This window comes from Marmota monax, unplaced genomic scaffold (assembly GCF_021218885.2).
Source record: "Marmota monax isolate L192 unplaced genomic scaffold, Marmota_monax_Labrador192_F-V1.1 WCK01_AAM20220418_F8-fsc00095, whole genome shotgun sequence".
Lineage (NCBI taxonomy): Eukaryota > Metazoa > Chordata > Mammalia > Rodentia > Sciuridae > Marmota > Marmota monax.
The window spans coordinates 269,477-284,525 of NW_026695244.1; the positions used below are offsets into that span (position 1 = coordinate 269,477).

General features: G+C 35.2%; 1 protein-coding gene across 4 annotated transcripts in view; it reads right to left on the reverse strand.

The window, feature by feature from the left end:
• The window catches only part of Orc2 (origin recognition complex subunit 2), a 41,967-nt gene extending 27,970 nt beyond the window's left edge, over nucleotides 1-13,997 (reverse strand). The window contains exons 1-5 of one of the 4 annotated variants that reach the window (XM_046463037.1): nucleotides 13,729-13,997; nucleotides 11,037-11,085; nucleotides 9,687-9,790; nucleotides 9,104-9,247; nucleotides 4,475-4,564 (exon numbers count right to left, since the gene is read on the reverse strand). In XM_046463037.1, coding sequence (XP_046318993.1) covers nucleotides 4,475-4,564; nucleotides 9,104-9,247; nucleotides 9,687-9,783 — 331 coding nt within the window. In that variant the 5' untranslated portion in view covers nucleotides 9,784-9,790; nucleotides 11,037-11,085; nucleotides 13,729-13,997. Of the gene's footprint in view, nucleotides 1-4,474; nucleotides 4,565-9,103; nucleotides 9,248-9,686; nucleotides 9,791-10,990; nucleotides 11,086-13,728 lie in introns of all 4 variants that reach the window. The other 3 variants (XM_046463038.1, XM_046463039.2, XM_046463040.2) reach the window with 3 other exon arrangements.
• Between the last annotated feature and the right edge of the window lie 1,052 nt (nucleotides 13,998-15,049).

Sequence of the window (15,049 nt, forward strand, 5' to 3'; positions counted from 1 at the left end):
TTGAGACTATATGTCAGTCCTAAATTTCCTGACACTGCTTAGAAATATGATCAATTTACTTCTGAAAACCTTTTTCCATATATGAGTGTAATTAAAATAAAATTTAGACATATTAAGCAAGAAAAAAGCTCATTTGTTAAATATAAAACTTTACTGATTATCTGTTAGGGCCAAATCCACTCTTCCATTTATTTTAAGTTTTATTGGAACATAGCTACATCATTCATTATATTGCACTGTAGTTGCTTTTGAATTATAATAGCAAAGTTGAATACTTACCCACAAAAGATAAAAATATTTACATTCTAGCCCTTTACAGAAAAAGTCTATTGACCTCTCTTCTATATTAATCATGAAAAATCATCACCTTTCAATAATTGTATACAGTTTATATAATTCTTTTCTTGTTCCTATTTTATCCTTATTCTGATCATATTAAACGAAATGTTAATTGTATGGTAATTAAAATAAAAATTAGGGCATATATTTGCTGTGTCTTTTAATTTTCATTTTTCTATCATATTTTACATAATAAACTGGTCTATAACATATTGAAAATTTAAAAATAAAAGTGCTAGGGCTTGAGTTGTAGATCAGTGGTAGAGCATTTACCTATGAAGTGCTAGGCCCTAGGTTTCATCCCCAGCCGACAAGTAAGTAAAGTAAATAAATGAATACTCTTCGGGCTCGCCTCTCATCAGTCTACTATAGGGTCCTACTTAAACATCTTTTTTTTTGGGGGGGGAGATATTATTTATTTTTAGCTTACATATTTGTGGAACACTTAAAATAATTTTGATGTATAGTTATAATCTTAGTAGCTAGAAATAAGAAAAAAATGTACCCCAGAATAAAAATAGGTAGAAAAATGCAGTATGGGTTCATATAGAAAATATATTTCTTAAAATAGTATAATGATGTTTGGAAAAGTAAAGCAAAGCTCAATCTAAGGATTTTTGCATTTTATCCTGTAAAGGGTAGCTATACAAGGTACTTGACCAGGGGAGATACATAATCTATTTATTTTGTTTTTCAAAGAAAATTATGACAAGCCAAGTCAATTACATAATTTGTGGTTCTCCTTATTCAAAATGAAAGAAAATGCATAACTAAAGGTACTTATAAGGCCTTTTCCTTTTTTTAAAGGCTGAATATTCCATCGTGTATATATGCCATACTTGGAGACTTGGGTTGATTCCATATCTTGGCTATTGTGAATAATATTCAATGAACATGGGAGTGCACATATCTTTCCAACATACTGATTCTATTTTTAATTTCCCAGAAGTTATCTCTTTCTTCAAACTGGCTGAACTCCTAACCTCTCTACTTGTACTTTTGTCTTTGCTCTTTTGTTTACATTTATTTTCTCACACTGGACACAGTTTTTACAAAACCTTCCTATCTAACTTTTAGTCTATAAGCCTTATATTTAAGTTAGCCCAATTAAATGAAATCATCATTTATACTCAGTAGTAAATGACAGATTATATTATCCATAAAATACTAATACATTCTATTCTATTGTTATATTTAGTATATAAGCAAGAATACTTACTGAGTCAAAGAAATTCTTTAAAGAATATCACAACTATAGGTCCTAACTAAGCTTAAGTAAAAGAGTAGAAGTTATCTGAGTGGATAACCAACATGCACATAACTTAGATTTATCTGTGTATATAAAAACGTTTAATTTCTTGATACGGATAATAAACAATAAAAAACACATCAGTTAGGTAAATTATTTTATGAACCATGTGATGTTCAAAATTAGTAATATATTCATCACATTTTTGAGAAAAAGTAAACAAACTGGTAAATGATCAAATTATGTTCAGAAGTACAGGTTTTATGATTTCTTCCTATAATTCTCTAATCCATGTCAACACTTAACAATTGTAATTTTTACTTTACCTTGAATGTTGACATGGGTCACTGGCTGCAGTGATTGAATAAAAAGACATCACTTAAAATTATACAGAGGTGCTAGGCATGGGGGCACACATCTGCAATCCCTGCAACTTGGGAAGTTGAGGCAGGGGGATCACAAGTTTGAGGCCAACCTCAGTTACTTAGTGAAATCCTGTCTCAAAAAACAAAACAAAACAAGACTGGGAGTGCAGCTCAGTAGTAAAGCACTCATGGTTTCCATCCCCAGTACCAAAAAAACAAAAAACAAAAACAATGGGGCTGGGGATGTGGCTCAAGCAGTAGCGCGCTAGCCTGGCACGTGTGCGGCCCGGGTTCGATCCTCAGCACCACGTACAAACAAAAGATGTTGTGTCCGCCGGAAAAAAAAACTAAAAAAGGAAATATACATAGGTTTATAATTATAAATCATAAGTGCTCTTAAAATGACTATTATATTTTACCAAATGGGTAATTATTATTCCCTTAATTTTGGTATTCCTATGCCTTTATATACTGATAAATCTTAATTCTCAAAGCGCTTTCATATATATTGTTTCCTTGCCTTAAAGCTTTCAAAAATGACGACCTCTCAAAAGATCTAAATACAGTACCAGAATGTTTTAAAATAAGTGACAGTTTAATGATAATGTTACATGTAATTTATTATAGTCCAGTTCTCTGAAAATCAGCAATTCATATAAACTCATATGGGTGGTAACTTGTTTTAAGAAAAAGGTTAGAAGAGACCATTCCTAACAATTTTATGTAAATATTTTTCTATAATACAAAAAAAATCTTCTAAGTACAGTATCAAAGTCTTAATAAAAAAATTATAAAATCTCTTTGTGTATATATGCACTGGGGATGAAATCTAGGTCCTTGCACAGGGTAGGCATGTGCCTCAGAACTGAGCTACATCCTAGTCCTTTTTACTTTTTTGGTACTGGGGATTGACCCAGGGGCACTCAACAACTGAGCCACATCCCCAGCCCTATTTTGTATTTTATTTAGAGACAGGGTCTCACTGAGTTGCTTAGCACCTCAGTTTGCTGAGGCTGGCTCTGAACTCACGATCCTCCTGTCTCAGCCTTCCGAGCTGCTGGGATTACAGGCGTGCACCATTGTACCCAGCCCCCCCACCCCTTTTTAAAAAAATTTTGAGATGATTCTTGCTAAGTTGCCCAGGCTGTTCCTGAATTTGTGACCCTCCTGTCTCAGACTCCCAAATACCTGGGATTACAAGCATGCACTTCCACATCCAACCCTGTGTGATTTGAGTCACTCATCACTTCCTAATTATTTATTAAGCACCTAAGATACATGTATAAATATTTCAAAATGAACCCCAATATTATGTATAACTATAATACACTATTAAAAAATAACCAGGACCCACTGCTGAACAATTAAAAAGAATATCTGGGAAAAGGATTTGAGATTTTAAAAATATCCCGAGATGGTTCTTATGAGAAACTAGAGTTGAAATGCAACTCTTTCTTTTACATGAGAACATTGCCAACCCAAGAGTTAAGTGACTTGTTCAATGTCAAGTAGCTTTTTGGGGAATTGTAGGATTATATTTGAGGGCTCTTAATTTTCCCACTTCTCTATACATTGTGCATTCTACACATTCACCACTTAACAGAAATATATCTGTTCTCTGTACCCCCTTCATTGCAGATAATTTAAGGGCTCAGAATATATTTGTGGACTGGTCAATTTATTTTGCTAAACATTTCTGACACTGCACAGCTGCCGTCTTGTTTCTCAGAAGTCATAAAATTCTGACAATCCTTAAATTGTATAGTATGATCAAGTAATAAAAATGGAAGTAGGGCTGGGGTTGTGGCTCAGTGATAGAGTGCTTGCCTAGTATGCGTGAGGCACTGGGTTCAATCCTCAGCAACACAAAGAAAACTAAATAAACAAAATAAAGATGTTGTGTCCACCTACAACTTAAAAAATATTTTTTTTAAAATGGAAGAATTAAGAATTCTGGGGAACATTCTAGTGATTTTTTGGGGCAACCCACCATTACCCAAGGCATTCACTGACTTTTTCTAAGCTTTTAATGTATATGTATTTTTAAAATAAACTTCATTATTATTGTTGGGGGCGGGGAGAAAGAACGAAAACACCTAGTCTACATGTTGTGGTACAAAGAACAAAAGAAAATAATTAAGACTGGGTTTCAGCTCAGAATAGAAGACATCTGAACATGAAAAAAACTAACTTAAGCGTGCTTAATATAACATGACATTATTCTTTTAGGAAATGCCTCATTCTCTAAATCTTAGGAAAAGTTTTGGTATCTTTTTTTTTCTTTTTTTAATATTTATTTTTTAGTTATAGGTGGACACAACATCTTCATTTTATTGTTATGTGATGCTGAGGATCAAACCCAGCACCCCATGCATGGTAGGTGAGGTCTACCTCTGAGCCGCAACCCCAGCCCCAAGCTTTGGTATCTTTTAGGGAATGTAATTGGATAATAACCAAGGGAAATGTCCTTAAATATAGCTTAGAAAAGACGAATGATGTAGAAATCAGAAAAGCAACATACCTAACTTAGCCATCTTTTCAGAATGTTTTCTACTCTGAAAAGAATAAACTTTATTTCCAACATCTGTAGCAGAGCCATTTTTCAAGGATTCTGAAAGAGAAAGTGTAACATGCATTTAGGAAAAAGGGACAAAATTAATTTATAAGAAAAAAAGAGAAAACTTTAACTAAAATCTTAAAGATTCATACCCCTCACTGCATTATAAAAGGATGTATCAATATGTATTTACAAATAAAATATTAAAAAATACATAAAGCAGACTAATCCTACTTATATAAATTTTAACACAAAAAAATGCTATTCACAAATACAATTTTTCTCCAGACTGGATAAATTAGTGAACTCTGAGATTTAAGTCAAGTATGTCAAGATGTGTATTGATTATAAGAGGGTCATACTTCAGGGGAAATAATTAATAATGTATTTAAAGGTTGTCTTAATCAGTTTTCTATTATTATTACAAAATACCCTAAGGCTGGGAACTTTCTAAATAAAAAATGTCACAGTTCTGGAGGTTGAAGGACATGGCCCCAGCAAGGACTCAGCTCTGATGAACATTCTCTTGGCTCTGTCACATGGTATATGGTATCATAGTGGAAGCCCAGGTGAGAAGTAGAAATTACATGGCAAGATAGGAAGCCTGAGAGCAACTCAAGAAACAGGCTCACTTGTTTATAAATGGCTCTTACAAGAACTAATTCAGGGTCTCACAAAAACTACATCCCTTCTGGGGCAGCACCCCCTTGATGAAAGTAACTTGCACTAGGCCCTACCTCTTGAAGAGCCTACAACTTCTCAGCATTGCCACACTGGGGATGATACTTCTAATACATGAACTCTTGGGGGGAACAAACCACATTTAAACCATAATGAAGGTCCCTGCTGAAAAGGCTTTTTGTTTTTAACTCTTTCTAAAGTTTCTGTGTCAAGTATTCCTGTCTTTTAAAAATTCTCTTCTTCTGAATATAATAAAATATTATGTAGAATCATATTATTTAGTATCTCAAATGAGGTAAAAGATGATAGGTGTAATTACCTCTTCCCTGTAGAAAACATAGAAAACTCACTACACTTTAGAACAGCATTCTCTACCCCTATGATTGCAAGCAACTAGAAACAAACAAAAATATCAGTTATATTGGTAAGACTGAACTATTCTGTTGTGCATGCCCACAGCCAAACAAAAGCTTCATTTGCTGGACTCAAGACTGTTACACTGGAGAGTTTGTAGCAGTACTGTTAATACCAGAATGTACTTGCTACTGTATTTCACAGGGAATAAAGAAAAACTCTTTAGAGATCTGGTTCTAGGTCTGCTGAAATTTGTTTTACTACAATCAAGAGAACCAAAAAGTACAATCTTATCCAGGAAACAGAAAAATATCTAATCCGAGGAGGCCTTTAAACAGGAATATATCAAACAATAACTCCTTTCATAGAACTCTATTATTGTAGGTTCTCTCAAATGAAGTAATAAAATATCATAATAAACTACAATTCAGTGAAAGTATTAAAAGACAATAAAGGAACAAAAACATGTATTCCAGTTACATAACTTTCTTTCTGGGACAGATTTTAAGAATTTGTACAAATAGCTGGACTATATCACCTACATGCAAACCACCCTAAATACTGTTTTGAACTAGATTTATGTGGACTCTAGCAACAGAGTTTGAAATTATGATACATGACAGGTAACTGATCTGAAGTGTTATTTTATATAAACCAAAAAACAACACAGAACCTATGATAAGAGTATTTGTCTGTACAACTGGCCAGTACTCTTCAGGTTAAAGAAAGCTAAGAGAACCCACACTAAGATTCTCATTCAGTGCATCTCCAATACAAACTCCTGTGACAGTTACTTGAATGGTAGAAAGTAGAATTGAAGGTACTTCATTGTTTTGTCTCCTCCATGCCCACGTGGGGTTCATTATTTTAAGAAAAAAAAAATTTTGAACAATAAGCATCTTCATTCCTCCCCATAAAAAATCAAAATAGGTTAAAACCAAATCTTTAGGAAAACATACTATGATTAAAGAGTGTAACTTATATAAACTTCAGGAGAATGAATACATGGCAATATATGTCAGAACTTAACAAAAAATGTTCATGCCCAATGGGTATGTGGAGCAAAATCCTTGCTAGCAAGTTCATTAAGGAAATAATAATAATGAATGTACCTAAAGGTTCAGTATAGCAATGTAGTAAAAAATTCAAAATAACCACAAAACCAACAAAAGGTGACCGTTAAATTATTTCATATCCATATAGTAGATCAGATTCTGCAGTCAATAAAAAAGTGTAAAAAAGAATGTCTAATGACAGAATCATGTATCTATGATACACTACTAATTGTAAAAAGCATGTTAGGTTACAAACTATTTTATTTAAAAAAATCCAAGTTTATGTGTGCCCAAGGATGTATAGACAGAAAATACACATCAAAATGTTAACAGTTCCATATTCTCTAAAGAACCCATTCTCAACAGGGACAATGACACTTCCTCTCCCAACAGGGTTAAAATTAGTTTTTACTGAGGGAGGAGTAGAGGGTAAAAAATCTTTGTTATTAAAGTGGTCTGTGGCCCTCCAAAGAGTCACAGTATATAAACAGATAAATAGCATATAAGTAGTTTATAAGTTCCATGAATCGAAATGATTAGGAGAAAAATAAAATATGAGGGATGACAAAAATTAAGGCAAGTCTTCCCAACAAGTATACAGCAATAAAAGATATTGTTTACGTATATGCAAGGTATTAATCCTCTCAGCCTTTTGAGAATGCCAGTCAGGGCTGGCAGTGAAGGGTAGATTAGGGCCCAGAGGCAACTTCTGGTCTGGAACATCCTCATCCATTTACTCTAGTATCCCTCTAAATACCACTTTTTGATGCTGCTATTTATTTTTATTTTTGGTACCAGGAATTGAACCTAAGGATGCTTAACCACTGAGCCATCACCCCAGCACTTAAAATTTTTTATTTAGAGATAGGGTCTTACTAAATTGCTGACGCTGGCTTCGAACCTGCAATCCTCCTGCCTCAGCCTCCCAAGCTGCTGGTATTATAGCTGTGTATGCACTACTGCACCCTGCCTGATGCTGTTATTATGTGGAGAAAGTTGAAAAAGAGTTGTTTCTTCAACTACCATTATAATAAGAAAGTTGAAAGAGTTGTTTCTTCAACTACCATTATAATAAGAAATGATTTTTAAGAAGTCAGAGGGTTGGGGCTGGGGTTGTGGCTGAGCGGTAGAGTGCTCACCTAGCATGTGTGAGGCCCTGGTTTCAATACTTAGCACCACATAAAAATAAATAAAGTTACTGTGTCCAACTACAACTTAAAAAAAAAAAAAAAAAAGAATTCAAAGGGATGGGGGTGCAGCAGTTCAGGAATCAAGCATGTGCTTAGTATGTGTGAGGCCCTGGACTCAATCCCCAACACCAAAAACAAACAAACAATAAAAACAAGTTTCTCTTTTGGAATACTGTTTTCAATCTTTTCTTACTTTAGCATAATAAGTAATTGAGAATCCAAAGTTCTCATCAGAATATGCCTCCCACAAAATACTGATTTTCAAATTAGGAACAAATAGGAGATTCTACCCTACCCACTAAGCCTAATGAAGGGCAGTGGCTCTTTAAGTTGAACTAAATCCACTCTTAAGAATATAGAATGGGGGAACTAAAACACACAAACAGTCATTTAACACTGGAAACTAAACAGGAGCACAACAGACTTAAGTGAGAGAAAGGTAAAAGGTAGTCATGATGGCAATTTATGTGAAATAGTGAAAAATACATGCATGCATGAAGTAGTTGGCATAGACAGAAGCACAGAGATGACCCAAGGGAAAACAGGAGACCTATGAGAGCAAAGTTCCTCCATTTTTAATATCGTCGAGCTAATGCATCATGACCAATGATATTGATATCTTTCCTTATGTTTATTTTTTTTAATTTAATTTTTTTGTAGTTGTAGATGAACAACATGCCTTTGTTTGTTTATATGTGGTGCTACGGATCAAACCCAGTGCCACACACATGATAAGCAAGTGCTCTGCCACTGAGCTACAGCCCCAGGCCCCTTATGTTTATTTTTTAAGTCAGCTTGTGTGGATCTGTGTTCCTTGTGCCCAGAAGAACCCTAACTAAATTATAATATAAGTCTAATTTAAGTATGATCTGACAGGAATTTAATTTAGGTGTTAAAAGAACCATAATATAAACATGTCTAAGTTGGAATAACACTAGTTCTTAGAATGTTCTTTCTGATTATTTCTGTAAAGGAAATCAAGGTAACAACAAAGTGACTTGCTTTATAAAATACTTTTAATAAGTTAAAAATGCATGGGCTGGGGTCACAAAATAAATATCTTAAGAATAACTTTAGAATGGTTGGTCTATGAATTGCTTTTTTCTAAAAATAAATATAAGGCTGGTTATTAAAAAAAAAACGGAACTGCAGAGAAAAAACTCTTTAAGGATATACTTTTCAAGAAATATAATTATAAACCACCTTTTAACTTGCTAAATTACTTCTGTGTATCCTGCAAAGCAATTTCTGCTGCTGGCAAAAATATGAGTGTGTATCTCCCCAAACAAATGCCTCTCCCCTTAAGCAAATACCTTGAACATTTCTTCCCAAAACTTCCACATAGTTCTGATCCTTTAAGACTTCTTCATCATTTTCCTCCAACTCATATTCTGGCTTCTTTATTATTTTTTGGGGGTTGACTAAAAGCTGAGCTCTCTCCTTCTTTAATTTAGTACCTATATAAATATACAAAGAATTTGAACATGACAGGTATAAATTCTTTCTAAATATTACATTTAAATAAGTAAATAAACTGTACTACTGAAATAATCATTACTTAAAAGCTGGGGGAAAAAATGTCATTCTTCCAGAATTTATAAAACTGAATTGAAAAAAAAAACCTTGAAAGTGTTTGAGGGGTCAAAATAACCTCATCTTTTAAATTACAAAGGGTAGTTATTATTTACTACCACTGAGCATCTCATTTTAGACATGGCCTTATTTATTTATTTATTTATTTAAAATTTAAATTAGAAGTCTGAAAGAAATAAACTAAAAATCAAAACAGTTTTTAACAGTCTTACTAGATTAAATACTTCATGTTATAAAATGTTAAAGTAGTTTTAAAATAAAATAATCCATAAGCATCTCTTCAACTGTACAATAATTCTGTACCTCCTTCCCTATCAAGAATGTGATTAAGAACATCATCATCTCCCACAAATTGAACCTCCAGCATCTTGTCTTCCTTTAATTCCAGTTTATTCATCATGGCCAACCTAAACAAAAGCAATAAATCAATATGACCAAAAATTCATGCCATCTGCCATATAAATTATACATTCATAGCCTGGCATTATATCACCTATAATCCCAGTGTCAGGAGGATGAGGCAGGAGGAATACAAGTTCAAGGCCAGTCTCGGCAACTAAGGAAGGCCCTAAGCAACTTAGTGAGACCCTATTTCAAAATACATTTTTTAAAAAGGGAAACATAGTTCAGTGGTAAAGCACCCCTGGGTTCAATGTCAGTTAAAAAAAAAATTCATGTAATGAACACATGTATAACATTTTTAAACTCTTCTAAAGTAAGGAGTCAGCCCTGCCATCCCTATAATCCCACCTCTTTAAGAGGTCAAGGCAGGAGGATCACTTGATACAATGAGTTCCAGACCAGCCTAAACAACACAGCAAGACCTCTTCTCAAAAGTAGAAAAAAGGCAAGATATTTTATGCATTATTTTCTATCATTATGTTTGTGATTGTAGGTAACTGAATTCTTTATCTGAAAAATAGGGGAAGAGGAGGAAAGATGTCTGCAATTTGAGAAGAACCAAAAATCTAACAAGGGTAACTAATATATAACCTCAGGAAAATATTCTGCTTGTAAAGAAAAGACCTAACCTATCTATATAACAACCATATTAACAGAAACGAGGCGATTAACACACAAGATTTTAGAAAAAAGAGTGGATTTTACTATCTGTTCACTAGAAAGGTAGAGTCCACTGGGGGAAATCTGATACTTCATTGGTACACCAATCCTTCGTCAAATAACCTTTACCTTTACCATTCCCCCAACCCTGCCCCCGGTATTGGGGATCACACTCAGGGCCTCATACATGCTGGTAAGTGCTCTACCACTGAGCCTCAGCCCATCCTTCTCTTTACTTTTACTACATGCTATCCAAGCAGGTTATGATCCCAACTATGGTTCTCTAGGCATCTTGCAAACTAAACAGTAAATATGAACCTCTCTAACAACTTATAGTCAATATTCACTGAACAAACTTCAGTGTGGCAAGCAAAAGCTTTATCAGCTCTGGCTATTCTGACAAAATTTAGTTTCAAAACTTGAATATTTTTCCTTTCCACTTTCTTAAAAATCCTATTTTTCCTTTTCATCTGAAAAAGTAACTACCGACTCTCTTTCATGACCTAGTTAGTTGCATGCAGACACCGAAATGTTCCTAAGCTTACCTTTGGCAAATGTCACACTTAAATGCCTTATGTCAGTGTCATTTACCTTTTAAGCTACTACATGTTCTGCAGCTGAAAAATGCAGACAGAGTCACCTGTAATTAGAAAAAGAACTCACTCAGGGTCAGGTAACAAGAAAACAAAAGCAATGGGGCAAAACACAGAAATCCTTGAGTTATAAGAAAAACAAGTAAATAGATAATGTTCTTCAAAGTTCTTTTGATGGCAGATAAATGTCAAAATGACTATTACTATTTTAGCTAAAGAGCTCTAGAGACTTGAGTGCATTTGGGTTGGAAAGGTGAGGAAACAAAATTTAAGCATTTATTCTTTGCTAGACATAGTTCTACATGCTTTACATGCATTCTCATTTGATCTTCATAACTCTATGGAGTTATAGTAAAGATCATAAATATTTCATCCATAATTCATATAATAACCACTGCTAGTAAAATATGTCCTCCTGGACAATTTTTTCTAGTAATGATACTGCTTCCTATTCTGGGGAATATGGGGGAATTAGAGAAAAAAGCTTAATGCATTTACATGATATTTGTGTAAGATAAACAGGTGTTTTTTTTTTTTTTGTTGTTGTTGTTTTTTGAGGAGCTGTATGTCAGGCACTGTATTAGGCACTTTTACATACACCAGTTCATTAAATCTGCATTCTTTCAGGTATAGATTGTATGTGTATAATTTCACCGTTCATAGATAAGTAAACTGAGGTAAGTATTAAATTTTCAACCAAATTCACACAGTACAAAAATATTTCAGGGATGAAACTCATCTCTAACCAATTCCTAAATTTCTGATTATCCTATTATACCACATACTTCTACTGCCATTGAATGAAAATCTGTTACCCTTATTCCTTGTTTGACCTCCAGAAACTATCCATAATACATGTAATCATTTTACCACTTTAGTGCTTCTAATATGCAAAAACTTCTATTGTTTTTCTAAGTTTCCAGATCATCAGGTTAAACAACAGTAGTTCTACGCTCAGTCCTCCAAAGCATAATCTACATTTTTAATTCAAACAACAGTGTTCTACAAAGGATTTTAATAAGTGACAATGAGCAAATACAATAAAGCAAATGAGTCTGATTAGGGAAAATACAAAAAACAAAAGCAAAAATAAAATCATGCAAAGAACTTTTAGCTCTGCCTTTCCTGGCAATCCAAGAAAAAATAAACAGTAAGGTCTGTTACATAATTCTTTATTAGCAAAATTTTAGTAGTTCTTTAGTGGGAGTGGGTTTTCTTTTTTCCTTTTTTTTTTTTTTTTTTTTTTAAAGACAAAGGTTTATTTAGCAAAGGTACATTCAAGGGAGAACATGGGCTATCTCAAAAGTACAAAGCGTTGGAGGTAAAGGAAGGAATACACATTTAAGGAAGAAGGTGGGCCATCTCCAGAGAGAGAAGGGGGGGAAGGTGAATTAAAAAAAAAAAAAAAATATATATATATATATATATATAATATATATATAAACAAATATGCTAAGCAATTTAGTAATGCCCTAGGCAATTTTCCTATGGTATGTAAATAAAAAATTACTCAACAGAGAAAGCCTCAGTATTGTTCACAGCCAAATGCATTTATAATTGCCTAATCTAGATTTAAGCCATTTTATGTAGTACTAAGTCACCCCAACTGAAATTTCTAGAGCTCTTTCTAACAGTTCCTGAAAAAACCACTACCTAATAATCACACAATAAAATGTAAATATGCTTGGAGGCCATCTATGACCCTTCAAGGCACTGCTTGGTATGTTTATAGGTCAATTTATACAATAGCACAAGTGGTAACAGCAATATACTCTCCTATGGAAGCAAATAAAGGACTTGTTACAATTTTTTAAAAATGTAATCCTTTTAAAGAAAATGTGGTTTAGATTAGCAATTAAGCAACAATTAACAAATTAATATCCAATAAATTCGGGTTCTAATCTCACCTCCACACTATGGCTCTATCATGAGATCACATGCCTAGTAAAGTGTTCATTAAACGTTCCCTATTATCAGTATTTTTAAGCTTCAACTTAAGCATGCAGGTCTTTTGCACGTCTCTATATTTCATTCCACAGAAAAAATGGTCAATAAGTGACGAATGATACGCATTCGGTGTTCAGAACCACTGCACAATATAATAGAGTAAAAGTAATATTTTTTTTCCAGATTGCAATTTAACTAGGGGAAGGTATAATGGTTCTATTATTATTTCAACAGTAAAATGAAAAATAATGTTTCAACATGATTTTAATTTAAAAAGCTCTACCAAAAGATCCTAGTTTATCAACATTTTACAACCCAGCACTGTCACAAGGTGACTGTTCAATTAGTTTGGTTATTCAAGCAGGGATAACATCGAAGGTTCTCCCTACAGTGGTGGTTTGGGAACACGATACATTCCTTCTCAACTGGCTTATCTCACGGGGCACTTTACTACTTTCCTTACAGATCTTTACAGTTTTCTTTCCAACCAGAGGGCTCCGTGAAACGGGAGAAGACTAATAGTCTTCCCAGTGCGAACCTCTCACCCCAGTGGGCCTGAACCTCCCGCCACTGACCAGTTGGCTGCGCTCCATCAGCCCCTGGTTCTAGTGCCCTAGGACGGTAAAGAGGGAGGTGCAACGATCCATCTCCGAGTGCTGAGGGGAATCCCCGGAGACCAGCTACTGCCACCCAGGACGCGGACGCCTCAGCTTGGCCGCGGGACTGGAAGCACCTGAACTTACCTCACAAGCTCCAAGCTAAGCAGAAAAGAGAGGCAGGCTACTCTGAAGCCCAAAGCCCCGCTTGGTCTCAAATAGGAGCGGCTCCCGCCGCTTCACGACGATGCACAGAATTCTGTTGAATCGTTGCCGCAGAAAAGGAGACTACCCACTGCACCAGAAGCCAACTTCTCTTAAACCGCGCGGGGGCAGGTAAATGCAAAGACCCCCGCAGGCCGTCTGGGGGATGGGAGACCTGCGCGCTGCACACCGAATCTCCCGCCCTGCTTAGGGGGCGGTGCCCTGCCAGACCAATAGGAAGCGGAGTTCTCCAAGAACGACGGGTATGTTAACCAGTCGGCGCCTACCAGTAGGCCTTACCCATCAGGAAATCTGAGGAAAACGAATCCCTAAGCACAATGTTCCGGGGCTTTCCTTTCATCTTTCCGTTTCCGGGGAAAGAAGGAAGTGTCCGTTGGGTCTGAGGAAGTTTGTGGAGGCTACCGGCTGCACGGTTCCTGTATGTCTTGTGGCAGTCTTAGTGATTTATTTAGCTATCTTTTTTTAATGAAAAGGATAATGAAATGGATTCTCTCTTTTTTTTTTTTAACTTTTTCTCATTTGGCCTAAAAGGTAGGATCTCGTTCATATCAATGGCTTGCGGTAGGGAGGAGGGGAGACGTCCTTTTTTCAAAGGTAAAAGAGTAGGGCCTGAGTACTGGAAAGGGAGATGGGCTCAGACAGTTAATAGGACGGTAAGGCGCGGAAAATAGAATGAACTGACAAAAAGAAAATGAGGGAGAAAGGGAACGAACCTGGCTAGGATACATACAATATTACTAACAGAACTATGTCGTTTGAACTCATTCATTATTCAAAACAACATTAGAGTTCCATGGTACCCAGAAGACGAGGATACAATATTGAGATAGACGAACGCGATTTCTCCCTTCACACTAGCTACTACACGGGGAGATGGTGGACGGATTATACTGAGAAACATGCTACAATATGGGAAGTACAGTGTTTATTGGAACACGTAGCAGCAGTGTCTAATTTAAATACGAAGGAGTCAGGAACAAATTCTTTGAAGAAAGAGATGCTTAAGCTACAACCTGATGGCTAAATAAAGGAAAGGTAACATTTTCCACGTAGAAGGTCCAAATCAACATAGCAAGTGTGTAAAGTGGTTAAGAGTTGGGTCTGTTATTATGGAGGGCTAATCGGTCCCTGTGGCACTGGTCAGATTTGTATTGAAACGTCATTATATATAGGGAATTTAAGAAGGCTAAGGAAGAGATGGAGTCACACTATTTGGCAGCTATGTAGGGAATTCAGCTGAGAA